Consider the following 18476-nt stretch of genomic DNA (forward strand, 5'->3'; position numbering starts at 1 on the left):
CACCCTTAATATGACACGCCAAATCATCATCGGTGCAGACAATTGGTTTTAGAGTCACATAATTAGTTAAATGAGGATCTGTTTTTGGAGACCTGTGTACGGTCAAGGTGTTTCCATTGATTATAGTATAAATACACCTGTATCTGAAAGGTCCAACTGCTGGTGAGTCAGTATCCTGGCAAAAACTACACCATGAAGACAAAAGAATACTCCAAGCAACTCTGCATAAAAGTTATTGAACACCACAAGACCCCCTATCTAAGAAAGAATACATTGTAAGAAAGAATACTATCTAAGAAAAAAAGCATTGGAGATGGACCAGAGGAGCTTCACGGGAATGATCCTGGGGGATCAAAGGACTAACATATGATGAGGAAGAGAAAACCTGCAGATGCTGGAAATCCAAAGCAACTTGCACAAAATTCAGGAGGAACTCAGCAGGCCTGGCAGCATCTATGGAAAAAAGCTTAGTTGATGTTTTAGACCAAGACCGTTCAGCAGGACTGGAGAAAAAAAAAGATGAGGAGTCAGAGTTAGAAGGTGAGGGAAGGGAGGAAAAACACAAGGTGATAGGTAAAACCCGGGGGGGGGCAGTGTGCTGTGGAGGGGTGAAGTAAAGAGCTAGGAAGTTGATTGGTGAAAGAGATATAGGGCTGGAGAAGAGAGAATCTAATAGGAGAGGATAGAAGGCCATGGAAGAAAGAAAAGGGGAAGAACACTAGAGGGGAGGCAATGTAGATTGGGAGACTGTTTTGATGAGCACCTATGCTCTATCCACCAGAAAGAGTGGGATTTCTCAGTGGTCACCCATTTTAATTCCTCTTCCCATTCAGATATGTCAATCATGGCCTCCTCTAATCAGCTTGGAGAAGCAACAACTTATATTCCATCTGGATAGTCTCCAACCTGATGGCATGAACATCAATTTCTCAAACTTCTGTTAATGTCCCCCTTCCTTCACCAACAGCAGAACTACAGAGAATGTCAGAATTGGGTGAGAACAAAGGAACAAATGATCATTCAAGTGCCTGAGAGAAAGACTTACTTTTCACCAAATTTGCATTGGAGGATGTCGAAGGAAAAGTAGAAGCCTAAAATACTGTTGCTAAAAGTGGAAGCTTAAAATAATGTTGCTTGAATTCGCAGCATCTGCAGATTTCCTCATGTTAGCCTAAAATACTGCTCTGTAGGCTCATCAGGAAGCTTACAACTTTTTCACAAATATATTCTACCTACTTGTCATGTAAATATATGATGAATTTATATCAATTTGCTAATGTTTGTGAAGTGGGTAGGATTTTCTTCTCCCACAGTTTACTCCATTGAGAAAGATAACCTAAAATCCTCCCCAAAACAAAAATCAGTCATCTGGAACATTTCAGCCATCTCCTGCAATTACTTGACATGCTCATTATTTCATACATTCAGTAAATTCCATATTAGTGAAGAAAACATCACTTGGAGAAAGAAGCTTAGGTTCTTTTTGTTTCTTTAATTCTTTAAATACAAGAGTTGATCATAAAGAATGACAAACATTATTTTTAGGATGAGACATTATTCCATTCATTAACATCCATTCCCACTTAGTGTAATTTATTCAGAATTTACAGATATCTATTCCCTACTCCTAATGAGCAAATGTTCAGGAACTTGACGTGCATCAACTACAGAGTTGATTACCAAATACTTTCTGTATCATCGCCTCTCCACATGACACTTGATGATAAAGTTCGTACTGTTGCAGCTTCTCGATCATCTTATCCATTGCACAAACTCCATGCTGAAGAGTGCCCAGATGCCAGTTAAACCAGGACGTTAGCAAGATCAACTGTGTATTCCTCTGGATCAATTTACAGGAATTCTCTCACAAATCCCATGATTAAACTATCATTTACTAGCAGCTGGAAAGGTGTTGAAGGACAGGTTGCAGTGGTGGCATTTGAAAGATTTCTCCTGTGTTGACAAGCTATTGTGGCACAGAGAAAAATGCCATGTGCCAGACAGCACAGAAAGAGATCCCAGTCTAGCTACACTAACCAGCCAAGATTTATCCCTCAACTAATCCTAAAACAGATGAGTTGTTAAACTTACATTCAATATTTGTGGAGCTAATTGCATAGTGTTCTTTAAAATATAACACTACTACTTCATATGATGGGTTGAGTAAGTAAGAGAGTTTTACAAGAGTGATTGCCGCTGACATTAATGAGCCTTAGAAAATTTGCAATGGAAATTAAAGAGGAAACTCTCCACAAGCTATAGTCATAGTCAATTTAGGGACAGATAGTTGGCTTGCAACAATCACAACCATTTCAGACCCAGGACACGCCAAGAGCTCCTCCAATCGGTCCTCTCTGCCCAACCATCTTCAAATGCTTTGTGATCTCCACTCCAACATTAGCATAGAAGTGGGAATGTCTATTGATGGAGGTGTTCAGTTCCATTCAATCTTCTTCAGACAGTGAGATATTGAGTTGCACAGTAGTGTATCAGTCAGTGTAATGCAATTACAGTACTAGCGGACCGGGTTCAATTCTGCCACTGTCTATAAGGAGTTTGTACCTTCTGCTTAGGACATGCATAGGCTTCCTCCACATGCTCTGGTTTCAGCCCACATTCAAAAAACACGAGTAGGTAGGTGAATTTGTGACATGAATGTAACTGGGTGGAATGGGCTTGTTGGCTGAAACGGCCTTATTACCTTGTTGCATCTCTAAATAAATAAATGTTCCATACCTTCATGGACAACATTCTGGCATAGATTCTTAATTTTCATCGTAATAATAAAATCACAACTGTCCATACACTACACCCAAATCCCCTTAAATGCTTTTCATCTCGTATTAAGTTACACATTTTCACTAAACATGATGTTTTTTTAAGAACCGATCCCTTTTGTAAATCTTGTACATTCATCCACAGGAATGCCTAGCCATGATTTTCTCCTACAAGAGTGTCTAATCACCTACCTTTAACACTCAATGGAATTATCACTGATAACTCCCACATCAACATTTAGGGGTTAGGTATGGGAGGGAAGTGTGGCCACCGATTGGAAACTTAACTAGACTAGCTACACAAATCATGTGGCTATAACACTGGGTCAAACACCAAGTATTTGATGTAAATGACTGACATTCCACCACATAGAAATAGATTGAGGAATATTTTCCATCTCCTGGATCACTGTAGCTCTACTGACAATGAATATACTTTTTAACCTAGAGGATAAAGGTACCTACTTGGCTAGTCTCCTTTAAATATTCTTCTACTAGCACACTGAGTCAGAGAATCATACAGCACAGAATCAAGCCCTTCAGCCTAACACATTGATGCCAGCCAAGCTCCCTGCATGAGTTAGTCTCTGTGTTTGGTCCATATCCCTCTAAGCCAGGGGTTCCCAATCTGGGGTAGATGGACCCCTGTTAATGGTAGGAGTTCATGGCATTAAAAAAGGTTGGGAAGCCCTTCTCTAAACATTTGCTATCCATGTACTTGTCTAAATATCTTTTAAACATTGGAATTTTACCCACCTCAACCACTTCATCTGGCAGCTTATTCCACATACCCACCATCTTCTGTGCGGAAAACGTTACCTCTTGGGTCCTTTTAAACATTTTCCTCTTCATAAGACATAGGAAAAGAATGAGATCATTAGGCTCTGAGCCTGCTCTGCTGTTCCACCTTGGCTGATTATCCCTCTCAAATCCATTCTCCTGAATTTTCCCCATAACCTCTGACACCCTGACTAACCAAGAACCTATCAACCTCTGCTCTAAATATACTCAATGACGTGACCACCACAGCCATCCGTGGCAATGAAATCCACGAATTTACCACCCTTTGGTTAAAGAAATTCCTTCTCATCTCTGTTCTAACTAGACACCTCTCTATTCTGGGGCTGTACCCTCTGTTCCTAGAGTCACCCACTATAGGAAACATCACTCTAAGCATTTCAATAGGTTTCAGTAAGATTCTAACTCCATTCTTCTAAACCCCAGTTAAGTACAAATCCAGAGCCATCCAGAACACTTCATATGTTAACCCTTCGTTCCCAGAATCATTCTCTTGAACCTTCTCTGGACCTTCACCAATGCCACCACCTTTTCTTAGATAAGGGGCCCAAAACTTCTCACAATCATCACAAGTACAGCCTGACCAATGCCTTAAAGTCCCAGCATCACATCCTTGCTATTATATTCTAGTCCTCTCAAAATCAATGCTAACCTTGCATTTGTTTTCCTTACCACTGGCTCAACCTGCAAGTTAACCTTTAGGAATCCTGCACATGAATTCCAAATTCCTTTGCACCTCTAATTTTTGAATTTTCTCCCTGTTTACAAATTAGTCTATGCCTTTTATTCCTTCTGTCAACTTGCATGACCATAAACTTCCCTACACTATATTCATCTGCCACTTCTGCAGACTCCCTGCTTCCTCAACACTACCTGCCCCTCCACCTATCTATGTATCATCTGCAAACTTGGCCACAAAGCCATCAATTCCATGATCCAAATCGTTGACATATAACATGAAAAGAAGTAGTCCCAATACTGACCCCTGCAAAACACCACTTGTCGCTGGCAGCCAACCAGAACAGGCTTCCTTTATTCCCACTCTTTGGTTCCTGCCAATCAGCCAATCTTATATCCATGCTGTATACCATGGGCTTTTATCTTGTTAAGCAGCCTCATATGTGGCGCCTTTTCAAAAGCCTTCTCAAAATCCAAGTGAACAACATCCAGTGACACTCCTTTGTTTATCCTGCCTGTTATTTCCTCGAAGAATTTCACCAGAATTGTCAGGCAAAATTTTCCCTTAAGGAAACCATGCTAATTTAGAAACCTAGACACATAGAAAACCTACAGCACAATATAGGCCATTCGGCCCACAAAGTTGTGCTGAACATGTCCCTACCTTAGAAATTACTCAGCTTACCTATAGCCCTCTATTTTTCTAAGCTCCATGTACCTATCCAAAAGTCTCTTAAAAGACCTTATCGTATCTGCCTCCACCACCGTTGCTGACAGCCCGTTCCACGCGCTCACCACTCTCTATGAGTAAAACATTTACCCCCGACATCTTCTCTGTACCTACTCCCCAGCACCTTAAACCTGAGTCCTCTTGTGGCAAACATTTCAGCCCTGGGAAAAAGCCTCTGATTATCCACATTATCAATGTCTCTCATCATTTTATACACCTCTATCAGGTCACCTCTCATCCTCTGTCGCTCCAAGGAGAAATGGCCGAGTTCACCCAACCTATTCTCATAAGGCATGCTCCCCCATCCAGGCAACATCCTTGTAAATCTCCTCTGCACCCTTTCTATGGTTTCCACATCCTTCCTGTAGTGAGGCGACCAGAACTGAGCACAGTACTCCAAGTGGGGTCTGACCAGGGCCTGCTTTATCAAGTGCCTCCAAGTACCCCTAAAAATCTTCCTTAATGATGGACTCCAACACCTTCCCAATCTCTGAAGTCAAGCTAACTGGCCTGTTAATTCCTTTCTTCTGCCTTCTTAAAGACTGGAATGATATTTGCAATTTTCTAGCCCTCTGGAACCATTCCAGAATCTAATGATTCTTGAAAGATCCACAATCTCTTCAGCCACCTCTTTCAGAACCCAGGGGTGCAATCTATCAAGGTTGAGCTGACTTATCTACCTTCAGACCTTTCAACTTCCCAAGCACCTTCTCCTTAGTAATAGCAACCACATTCACTTCTGCCCCCTGACACTCTATATGTCTGGCACACTGCTGGTGTCTTCTACAATGTGGCCTGAAGCAAAATGCTTCACCTCTGTTGCCCATCACTGCCTCTTCAGCATCATTTTCCAGTAGTCCAATATCCACTCACGCCTCTCTTTTACTCTTTCTATATCTGAAAAAAACTTACGGTATTTCTTTGGTATTTTTGGCTGGCTTACCTTCATATTTCAACTTTTCTCTCCTGGTGGTTCTTTAGTTGTCTTCTGTTGGTTTTAAAAGCTTCCCAGTCCTTAAACTTCCCACTAATTTTTGGTATAAACGTTTAAGTCCCTTTTAAACCTTTCCCCTCTCACCAATGCTCTCTAGTTTTAGACTCCCCTATCTTTGCAAAGAAGATTGCCATCCTCCTTGTCTGTGCCCCTCATGATTTTACGTACATTTGCAGTAAGGTCACCTTTCAATACAGTTTCCAACACTACAGGGAACACTATCTCAGCCCATCAGCCTCTCCTTATAACTCGAGCCCTCCACTCCCAGTAGTCCTTCCTACACCCTTCCAGTGTAATGACACTAAGCATATTTCCAGATGTAATAGACCTCTGCAGCAGGTCAGTGCTTTTTCAGCAATGCAGCTCGAACCTGCAAATTCTACAACCTAGGAGGTTGACAGGAGGGAATGCATGGGAATACTCCCACGTCAGATTTTCTTTCAGATCACATCATCACAACCAAGGGTAAAATTTTAATCATTTATTCTTGTTGAGTTGAAACCCCACAAATCTCTACATTTACAGAACCATAGTTCTGGCCAAGAACTAAAATTGTCTGAACAGACAGTTCACATCACCTCTCAAGTAAACCAGATTAGGGGCATCAAATGCTGATGGAAATGCCCACAGGCCATGGATCAATAAACAAATGAACATCTAGGCTTTGTGTTTCTGGTTGATACTATAGGATAGATAGTTCCTTACCTCTCTGTATGATCTCTTGGCTGAACTACTTAAAGATGTGAGGAAGTACAGTGGATTCCGGTTAATCGATCCATCTGTTATCTGGGGAAGCTGCTTATTTGGGACAACTCTTAAAGAACAAGAACTAATCAAGAAAATAGCTGGGATTCCCTTTGTTTATTTGGTACACTGTGCCACTTAACTGAGATAGGAAACTGTGGCCAAACAATTTCTAACTAGTGCCAATCGCATGAACTTGTATGAATGTTAGACACTACACCATGCTTACAGCAAATAGTTTTTAAATAGTGTCAGTTGTGTGCATTTGTGTTCAAAAAAGCAGTGATTTTTGTCACTGATAGCCCACACGAAATAAGCTGCCAGACAATTCAGGACTGATTTGCTCACTGCCGTTTCAAGCAGGCAGGGTTGCAGACACCAGAAACGGCCACGAAAGAAAACAAAACGAGTTCACTACTTCAACAGTTTAGGAGCTACAAAGAATTCAAAGGTATGGCAATCATCTTGAATGTTACAATGAAAATGAAGATCTGGAGGCTGCAGTCATTGAAAGCATTGTATGAAGGCAGTCCATTATCTGCACTAGGTGCTTGAGCTAATTTTGTTCACTTACAGTCAATCAAAAGAACACAGCAGTGTTGGTTGTCCATCATATCCGATGACAATGATATCTGTGTGGGAGGTTTTGAAATGGAAAAGCCATTGCAATGGGACAGTTCCACTCTCACCCTCAGAAGGCCAGATCCAGTGGTACATGTAGTTGTCTACAAACTGAGATCTTCCTTGGTTGCAGTAGATAACCATGACTTCACCAATGCCTTATCATGCCCTTCGCTCTTCACAAAGCTTTGTAGAACTACCTTCCTGGCTGTTGGATCTCACTGTAGTCTGCCAGAGATGACTACACATGCTAGGAGAGGCATGTCCCTCTCTCACCGGGGTACGAGGCCTGTTGGCAACCTTCACCTGGTTTAGCCCACCTGTTGAAGTGGTGTACTGGAGGTGTGGCCGCTGTCGCATGCAAACAGCTATTTGGAGCCACAGGTGAGAGCTGAGCGTCCATTGGGGACCAAGGATGAGTGAGCTGTTCCAGAATGGACATGACACGCCCCTTCCCCATACAGTGTACACCGGATGAATTCCTCCATCAATAACCATTAGGAACTTACACAGTTTTATAGTACTGTAGTGACATTGGTAGTGCCCTAATTTGTTCAGTATTTCATTTAAATACATAATTTGTTACTCAGTTAAACAGTAGTTTGTCTTTTTTTTATACCTTTTTAACTATTTCCATGACACCGGCTAATTGGAGCAGCTGCTTAATTGGGCCAAAAAGTGCTGGTCCTGATGTGTCCCAATTTACTGGAATCCACTGTAGATGGAAATGGCAAAAAGTGGTGCCAAAAATACCCTACACTTCAAGTGGTAAACTTGAAGGTAAACATTTCAAATGTCCATCACTGTCCCGTTTATTCAACATCGCTATACGTGATGACCTTCATTGTTTCTTTGTTAGGCAGTGCGTGATTTTAAAATGCTGTTTTCAAATCTCTCCTTGTCTCTTCCATCTTCTCCAAGCTTATAACCAAAATATGCTTAAATCTTAGCCACTTCATCATCCTCAAATTTAAATTAAATCTTTATCTTAAACACAAGGAAGTCTGCAGAGGCAGGAAGGATTCAGCAGGGGTGGCAGCATCTATGGAAATGAATAGATCGTCAACATTTTGGGCTGAGGCCCTTCTTCAGGACTCATGAAGGGTCATGAAGAAGGGTCTCGGCCCAAAGCATCAACTGCTCATTCATTTCCATGGATGCTGCCTGACCTGCTGAGTTCTTCCAGCATTTTGTGTGTGCTTCTTTGAAATCTTTACCTGCCAAGTTTTTCTCTAGAAATCTTTAAAACCCATCTCTGATGCAGATTTTGGATATTTTCCCCGATATTTCCTATTAAAGCTCAGTGAAAATTTGTATTTGATGATGCGCCTGTGATGACCCTGGGGCAGTTCTGCTCATTTAAAACCACAGATGAATATAAAGTGGTCACTATGCCTGGAAATGTAACCACTTTTGTGAGCATTCAGGAAACAAAATTTTAAAAGTAATTGCCTCCTATTCATCAATAAATATTTCTTAATGTGAGAGAATGTGGAACAGTACAGTGCATGGTGTGCCCACCATGATACCAGTCCAACTCATGCCACCTGCCTGCACAGGTCTGTTGGTTTATGTATCCTTCTAAATGCTTCCTTCATAAGTATTGCTATTGTACTTACATCTACCACCTCCCCTGGCAGCGCCTTCCAATCTATAAAGAACCTGCTCTGTACATCTTTAACCTGATAGTAATTGCTTTAACACAGCTAAAAGTGGGGTTATGAGCAACATTACCCATTTTAATCAATTTAACTTACCCTGCTTTCTAAAAAAAATCAATAAATATAACTCCAGTTTTCTGCCACATCTGTGGGTTGGTACATGGGTGTTTTAGTGGCAGAATCTGAGACGAGCCCATGAGAATATGTGAATTTTTTTTAAAAAACAGGGATCAGTGTCAATGCTGGTTGATGGTTGCTGCAGTCTCAGTAGGTCAACAGTCCTGGTTTTCATGCTGGACTACAGTGACTCATGTCATAGTGTGGTGGATCTGGTTTTGAATAGTTTGATCCTGGGATGCTGAAGTAGTATACAAAACACCATGCAGAAACATGGATGTGGTCATAACTCAAGGTGAGCACTGCCTGAACTTTTGCACAAGCTCAGCTCTGCTGGGATGAATGATAAGTGCAAAAGAATTCGAATGCTAACCTATTCAGACTCGTACAACTCCTCATTCGTGATAACTGCTCATGCCAGAAGTCAGGGAAGTAACCAGGGCTGACACGCTTGGATGAACACTTATCACACCGGAGCCCTTCCGAGACACAGTGGTTCAATGGTCTTTGTCCTGCACAGATGTACTTCCACAACCTGACCAAAAAGGAGATCCTAAAGCATCTCCAGATATCACAATGAATGGTCTTCTACCTGGTATGCATATACTGGTGTTTTAGGAGGCTTGAGGACACCGTGAACACCTTGTTGCAGACCTCACACTTGAACGGTTTCACACCTGTGTGGATGCGCTGATGCCTGTTCAGTGAAGAGGAATCAATGAAGCACTTTGAGCAGACCGCACACTTGAACGGCTTCTCCCCCGTGTGGATGCGTTGGTGCTTCAGGAGACTGGAGGACACAGTGAAGGTCTTGCCGCAGACATCACACTTGAAGGGCTTCTCGCCAGCGTGGCTGCGCCGGTGTTTGAGGAGGTTTGACGACAGGGTGAAAGTTTTGCCACACAACTCACATTTGAAGGGCTTCATGCCCGTGTGGATGTACTGGTGTGATGCAAGTGAGGAGAACGAAACAAAACGTTTCTGACAGAGGTCACACTGGAATGGTTTCTCACCGGTGTGGACCCGCTGGTGGTTGGTCAGGTGGGCAAACTGGATGAAGCCCTTCAGGCAAACCGTGCACTGAAAAGGCTTCTCGTCAGTGTGTGTGTGCTGATGGGTTAGCAGCTGTGATGACCTGCTATAGCCTTTGCCACATTCATTGCATTTGAAAGGTTTCTCGCCTGTGTGAATGTGCTGGTGAGTTCTGAGGGAAGAGGACTCAGTGAAGCGTTTCTGGCAGACGTTGCACTGGAAGGGCTTTTCACCCGTATGAATGCGTTGGTGTTGTAAGAGGCTCGATGAAACGGAAAAGGCTCTCCCACAGACCTCACACTTAAACGGCCTCTCTCCTGTGTGTATGCGGTGATGCTTTTGCAGACTTGACAAGTGCATGAAGACCTTGTCACATACTTTACACTTCAGTGGGTTATCGTCTCTGTGGGTCTGCTCATGAGTAGTAAATGAAGATAATTCTTTGAAGGTCTTTTCACAGTGAGAACACTTGAAATTTTCATCCTGTGCATGATCTTTTGGAAACAGGGTTGAAGGACTTTGCATCCCCTGAAGTGAATAATCTTCAGCATCTACATCTTCCAAAATGCCTTTCTTAAGGAAGTTCTTGGCGTTGCTGCATGGTTTCAGATCTGATGATGTAGCACTGGCTTGCTGACCAATTAAATGTACTGAATGTGGGCTTCCTTCCCGACTGCGTTCGATGACAGTTAGTGCAGTCACAGATGTAACACCTTTCCCTGAGCCACTCCCGTGCAATTGTTCTTCAGGGAGTGAAGTATCCATTCTTCCCCTCGGCTCTGTGCAGTATGATCCTTCTGCAAAACAAAATTATTTATCTTATTCTCAATTTCCAACAGGACCTTGACTTCTTTCAAGGATATGTTCTATGTGTCTGCAGGCTAAACAGTTGGGTTCTATACCTTCCTCAGCTCTCATCCACACGGCCAACGGTGGTCACCTCGTTGTGAGCAGAAGCAAAGCGCTTTGATTATATCAACCTACAAATGGACAATAGTCCTCCACACCCCTCCCATCCACATACTTATCCAAAATTCTCTTAAATGTTGAAATTGAGCCTGCATCCATTTCTGTTGGCAGCTCGTTCCACACTCTCACCACCCTCTGAGTGAAGTTGTTTCCCCTCATGTGCCCCTTAAATATTCACCTTTCACCCTTCACCTATGACCTCAAGTCCTAGTTACACCTCACCTCAGTGGAAAAAAGCCTGCTTGCATTTACCCTATTTATACCCCTCATTACCGCCCTGAATTGGCATACATTTGTAAGCCAGAATACTCCGGCTTCTCTATGTCCACTGTATTTCGGAACAAGCTCAGCGATCAGTTACTTCTCCAAGAATATATCCCACCCCCACCCACAACTGTCGATCGCTAAGCAACAAACCCAGACAAACCAGGTTAACAATTAATATCTTTTTGTTCAATGGAATTAAGTAACAGAGCACAATACTGCACTTCATTTTACATTCAAGTTAGTTCAACACTTAAATAATGAACAAGGATAACAGTCACACGTATATTTTGGAGTCAACATCTTAGATACAAGGTACAGTTCCTATCCGTGTCAGAATGGTGACATAAAGGGTGCCAAAGCACTGGACCTACATTAAATCTGTTATCAAACTGTTATGTTCGCCCTCTCAAGAAGTCTGTAGCACCGGTATTCCCAATTATGTCACGATCTGACAACTGATTACATTGCCTATCCAGCATTGACTTCATATTGCAGTAAACAAATAGCATAACATGATCTGATTTAGTAAAATCTTACTTCTAAAATGTTACTTCTTAAACTCACTCATTCCAAGTCTCTCTCGTTGGCTCCTTTGTTTGAAGAGTCTGAGCATTTTGTTCCCAAAACTGGTTTCCTTCTTTGTTCTCTTTTTCTTACTTGTACTCCATAGCTACCAGCTCCCTTGAGAAACTTCCACACCCGACTGAATAATTAATACATCAAGTTTCCCTCCTGGCGGCTTGCAACTAGCTGTTTCAGCTGTGTCCTAATCCCTGCAATATTCAGCTAAACCAGGAAGTGATTAGCTACTTGTATGATCTGATTTCCACTTGGTCTCACAGACTGTTGATACTGCAGTACAAAATTCGCTTAGTGTAAGGCACAGTCATATTAACCCGACTCCCCAGCAAAGCATTCCTGCTTTCTAGAATTCTTGCAATACATACTTTTCAAAGCCTTTGTTTTACCATTATAGTTTGAGATCTAGTCTACTTTGACTCATTTCAGTGTTCTTATGGGCCCTCTACACAAATCCTTTAATTATATTTTCAGTCATCGTCATCATCATCGTTACATGCCAAGTCATATGACGTGGGCGATCATGGTCCTTCCATGACCATGATTGTTTTTGGCAAATTTTTGTACAGAAGTGGTTTGCCATTGCCTTCTTCTGGGCAGTGTCTTTACGAGACGGGTGAGCCCAGCCATTATCAACACTCTTCGGAGATTGTCTGCCTGGCGTCAGTGGTCGCACAACTAGGATGTGCGATAAAATTTCCAGTAGGCATTTAAATATAAAAGGCTCCTCAATTTTTTTCTGCTGCCAGCTGGCATTCACACACACTGTTTAGCAAACTACAGGAACCAATGTCAGCTCATCCACTGTTTATAGAAAAACATACTTCTTTATTGATTTTCCACACCAAAGATGTGGAATATCAATATACAGATAAAACAGTTTAGGAACTCCATCAGAACAGATTCATTGTTTGTTTAGATTTTGTGCTTCAATTTCCGGCTAGAGTGTGAATGTATTTACATGAAAAATACAACTGCATTACAAAATAAGGGTGACAAGTAATGCTTCAAACTGGCCATTTGCTTTAGTAATGAAGCATTGCTGTTTGTATGGTCCCCATTTGTCAACTGGTCTATCAGTTGACAAGTATACAGTCAGGAGCCACTTTATTAGGTACAGGAGGTACTGAGTGTATTTCCATATGTTTGTGGTCTGCTGCTGCTGTAGCCCATCCACTACAAGGGTTGATGTGTCGTGTGTTTAGAGATGGCCCTCTACACATCACCGTTGTAATGCACGGTTATTTGAGTTACTGTTACCTTCCTGTCAACTTGAACCAGTCTGGCCATTCTCCACTGATCTTTCTCATTAACAAGGCGTTTTCAACCACAGAACCAGTCTGGGCATTTTCCTCTAATCTCTCTCAATAACAAGGCATTTTCACCCACAGAACTGCTGCTTACTAGAGGTTTTTTGTTTATCATATCATTCTGAGTGGAAATTCAAGGAAATCAGCAGTTTCTGAGATACTCAAACCACCCCGTCTGGCACCAACAATCATTTCACAGTCAGTCACCTAGATCACTTTTCTTCCCCGTTCTGATGCTTGATCTGAACAACAACTGAACCTCTTCATCATGTCTGCATGTTTTTATACATTGAGTTGCTGCTACATCACTGGCAGATTAGGTATTTGCACTAACGAGCAGGTGTACCTAATAAAGTGACCACTGAGTTTACATCAGAAGCCTAAGTGATTCAGGAAATAAACAAAGAGTTAGTAAAACTGTCTGTCGCTGATCAGTATAATGATTTACTCCATTTTGTTTTGTGTACACAACCCAATCACTTTAAACAAAAACTCCTTCAGCATCGAGGTTTGGCAAAATTGTGAGCTGGACAATTACGTTGTCATATGAAAACTCTGTTTCTTCTCAATTCCAAAAGACTTGACATCTTTTCAATCCAGACATGGCTCATCACAATGACTGAATGAATGTCCCTCAATTACTTGGAGAATTAATAAATGATTACATTAAATCAGACAATCAAAATAAACATTGACTGTGGAGAAAAGCAATAGGTTATATATAGTATCAACTCTCAAAAGCACTTTTAAAGAAGTCTTTGTGCAGGAGCTGGTATCCCTGAACACCTCAGATCAATATGTTCCTCAGGCAAGGTACACTTGTTCCAAAGAAAGCTGCTTTTCTTCCCCACTAGATTCTTCCCTCTTCAGTAGAAATTGTTACTTCTGATGCTGGAGGACACTGCCTTGGTAGCCCCATCTCCCTGTTTGATTCTTCTAAGTGTCTGAAAATAGTTTGACTCTGCAGTCTATTTGCATTGAGCTTTACCCTGAACTCATTCAAGAACATTAGGCCACATTTTCTGTGCTACATGGAATAAAAAGACTATAAAAATCGGAGCAGAATTAGCCCATTTGCCTCATTGAGTTTTCTCCGCCATCCCATCATAGCTGATTTATTATCCCTACCAACTCCATTTCCCAGCCTTCTCCCTGTAACCTCTGACACCCTGACTAACCAAGAACCTATCAACCTCTGCTTTAAAAATAATTAATGACTTGGCCTCCACAGCCAATCATGGTAAACCCACAGATTTACCAGCCTCTGGCTAAAGAAATTCTTTCCTATCTCTATTCTAAATGGAGGTCCCTCTATTCTGATTCTGTGCCCTCTGGTCCTAAACTCGCCCACTATAGGAAACTCCTCTCCTCATCCACTCTGTCTAGGCTTTTCAATATTCAATAGGTTTCAATGAGATTCCCCCCTCATTCTTCTAAACTCCAGTGACCACAGCCATCAAACAGTCCTCATACATTAACTCCTTCATTCCCTGAATCATTGTCATGAAGCTCTTCTGGACCCTCTCCAATGCAATACATCTTTTCTTAGATAAGGGGCTCTAAACTGCTCACCATACTCCAGGCACATTCTGACCAATGACCTGTAAAGCCTCAGCATCATATCTTTGCTCGTATGTTCTAGTCCTCTCGGAATGAATGCTAACATTGCATTTGCCTTTCTTTTTTTTAAATTAATTTTTTATGCATTTCTACAATAGAACTACAGAAAAAAACATCAACAAAATGGAGATTTATACAGTGCAAAACAAACAAGTCTAAAATATAATTCATAACAATAAAAATGCACCCAAAGTAAAATCATGTAAGATTAGTATCCACCCCAACCTCCCACTGAAAAAAAAACCCAGGTCAACCATTTCTGCGTATAAAAGAAAAAAAAATTAATCGGAGCAGTCAACCCCAGAGCTGTAAATATATATAAGAAAAAAGAAAGTACAATGCAGACTACCAAAACTATAATGTAATTTACAACAAAAAAACGTAAAACTTACAGAAAAAAAGGCTGAAAGTAAGGGATTGTATTATACAAAAAAAAGGATAAACTTACCCTAAAGAAGAGTTATGAAAATATTCAAGAAAAGCTCCCCACACCTTATGAAACTTTATGTCCGAATTAAGAAATGAATAATTAATCTTTTTAAGGTCTAAACAGGACATAATATCACTAAGCCATTGAGCGTCAGAACTAACCGTCTAGCCAAGAGAGAGGCAAAAGATAATGTTCGACGTTTAGTCGGACTCAAGTGCATATCTACTTCATCCAAGGTGCCAGAAAGAGCAACCAGAGGTTTAGGTTCTAAATGGCAATTAAGAATATGAGATAGGATTGAAAAAACTTCTCTGCATAATTTCTCAAGACTAGGACAGGCCCAGTACATATGGATAAAAGAAGCCTCAGCCCCTTTACACATCACAAACGGGACTAATGTCAGGGTAAAGCCGGGATAATTTAGTTTTAGACATATGAGCCTCGGGTACAACCTTAAACTGCAAAAGGCAGTGGCGAGCACATAGAGAGGTTGAGTTAACTGAACTTAAGAATTGAATCCCAAACCACATCAGATAAGGAGATATCTAGATCATGTTCCCAGGCCATTCTACATTTGCCTTTCTTACCAATGACTCAAACTGCAACTTAAATCTTCAGAAAATCCTGTATAAGGAAATAGAAAATAGTCTAAGTCTTTATTCCTTATACAAAAATGCATGACCATACACTTCCATACACTATATTCCATCTGCCACTTCTTTGCCCATTCTCCCAATATGTCTAAGTCCTTCTGCAGACTCCCTGCTTCCTACCCCTCTACCTATTTTTGAATCATCTACAAACTTGGCCACAAAGCCATCATTTCCATCATCCAAATTGTTGACATATAACCTGAAAAGAAGTGGTCCCAAAGGCCTGACGAAGGGTCTCGGCCCGAAACGTCGACTGTACCTCTTCCTAGAGATGCTGCCTGGCCTGCTGCGATCACCAGCAACTTTTATGTGTGATGCTTGAAATTTCAGCATCTGCAGATTTCCTCGTGTTTGCATTTAACATCCGCTGACTCTCCTTTGTCTAACCCACCTGTCATTTCCTCTAAGAATTACAGTAGATTTGTCATGCAAGATTCCCTTGAACTTGCAACTGCGCTCATTTCTGCCTCCTGACACTCTCAAACTTCCGGCATGCCGTGAGTGTCTTCCACAGTGACACTTATTCAGTTTGTCTGCCATTTCCTTGGTCTCCATTACTACCTCTCCAGCATCATCTTCCAGCAGTCCAATATCCACTTTTTTCTAGTTCTATAAACTCCTGGTATTCTCTTTAATATCTAACTTCCACTAATTTTTGCTACATAACGTGCCCTCTTTTTAATTTTTATGCTATGCTTGACTTCCAGTGACACCCATAGTTATCTCATCCTCCATTTAGAATACTACTTCAACTTTGGGATGAAGTAGTATAGAATGATATCCTCCGCCTTCCGAATTGCCCCAGGAGACTCCAGCCATTGCTGTCCTGCCATCATCTCTATTAGTGTCCCCTTCCAATCAACTTTGGCTAGCTCCTCTCTCAAGCCTCTGTAATTCCCTTTACTCTACTGTAATACTGATACATCTGACTTTATCTTCTCTCTCTCTCACACCGCACGGTAGAATTCTAGCACACTGCCTCCCAAGGGTTCCTTTACCTTGAGGTCCCTAATCAAATCCAACTCATTACAAAACACCCAATCTAGAATAGCTGATCCCCTAGTGGGCTCAACCACAAGCTGTTCTAAAAAGCCATCTCAAAGGTATTTGACTAATTCCCTTTCTTGGGATCCAGCACCAACCTGATTTTCCCAATCAACCTGCATATTGAAATCCCCCATGACTAAAGTAACACTCCCCTTGTGACATACATTTTCTATCTCTGTTGTAATTTGTAGCCTACATCTTTGCTAGTGTTTGGAGGCCTGTATATACTGCAACTCTCATCAGGGTATTTTAACCCTTGCAGCTTCTTAGCTCTACCCACAAAGATGCTGCATCTTCAGATCCTAAGTTACTTTATTCTAAGGATTTGATTTCATTTTTTAACCGACAGAGCTACGCTACCACCTCTACATACTTGCCTATCCTTTCGATAAAATGTGTATCCTTGGACGTTAAGCTCCCAACTATGATCTTCTTGCAAGCACAGATCAGTGATGCCCAGTGTTATGCCTGCAAATCTCTAACTGTGCTACAATACTGCATGCATTCAAATATAACACCTCCAGTCCTGTATTCATCACCCTTCTTGATTCTGCCTCCATGTTACACTTCACCTCATCCCATTGACTGCAGTTTTGCCCCATCATCTGACTGTCCATCCTCAGACTCACTACACGCTGCATTGACTTGTAGACCAACTATCTCATCTTCAGCCCTATCACTCTATCAATCTAGCTAGCCCTGATTTCCACTGCTCAAAGATACCACCATTAGCCCTTCTTCAAATTGCCATGATTTCCCTCTTAAACCTCAAACTGTCCCTCCTTTCTGAAACATTTCTTTGGCCAAGCTTTCAGGAACCCAGAGTAGCTTTATTACGCTGTTCCTTATTTTGTTTTGGTAAGGCTGTTGTGTAACATGACAATGTCAAAGTGCTTGAAACATACAAGTGAATATCAAAAATCTGCAAACGCTGGGAATCTGAATTGAAAGAAAATATGCCAGACACACTCAGCAGTCAGGCAACAGGTGCTGAGTGTTTACAGTATCTTCCATCTTTACACAAGTGCAAGTTATTCCTGGGTGTTACTATTTCAGAGGACCTGTCCTGGACCGAGCATATAAGTGCAATTGCAAACAAAGCATGGCTCCGGGTCCTGACAGGATATTCCCTAGGACCTTGAGGGAAGTTAGTGTGGAAATAGCAGGGGCTCTGACAGAAATATTCCAAATGTCATTAGAAGCGGGGATGGTGCCAGAGGATTAGCATATTGCTCATGTGGTTCCATTGTTTAAAAAAGGCTCTAAGAGTAAACCTAGCAATTATGGGCCTGTAAGTTTGACGTCAATGGTGGGTAAATTGATGGAAAGTATTCTTAGAGATGGTATATATAATTATCTGGATAGACAAGGTCTGATTAGTAACAGTCAACATGGATTTGTGCGTGGAAGGTCATGTTTGACAAATCTTACTGAATTTTTTGAAGAGGT

General features: G+C 41.5%; 1 protein-coding gene across 2 annotated transcripts in view; it reads right to left on the reverse strand.

Annotated features, from left to right (window-relative positions):
- Window positions 1-1481: 1481 nt before the first annotated feature.
- Window positions 1482-18476, reverse strand: part of LOC134350814 (zinc finger protein OZF-like) — a 75770-nt gene continuing 58775 nt past the window's right edge. For both annotated transcript variants that reach the window (XM_063056531.1, XM_063056532.1), the window contains exon 2: window positions 1482-10949. In XM_063056531.1, coding sequence (XP_062912601.1) covers window positions 9709-10949 — 1241 coding nt within the window. In that variant the 3' untranslated portion in view covers window positions 1482-9708. The remainder of the gene's footprint in view (window positions 10950-18476) is intronic.

Source organism: Mobula hypostoma, chromosome 8, assembly GCF_963921235.1.
Source record: "Mobula hypostoma chromosome 8, sMobHyp1.1, whole genome shotgun sequence".
NCBI lineage: Eukaryota > Metazoa > Chordata > Chondrichthyes > Myliobatiformes > Myliobatidae > Mobula > Mobula hypostoma.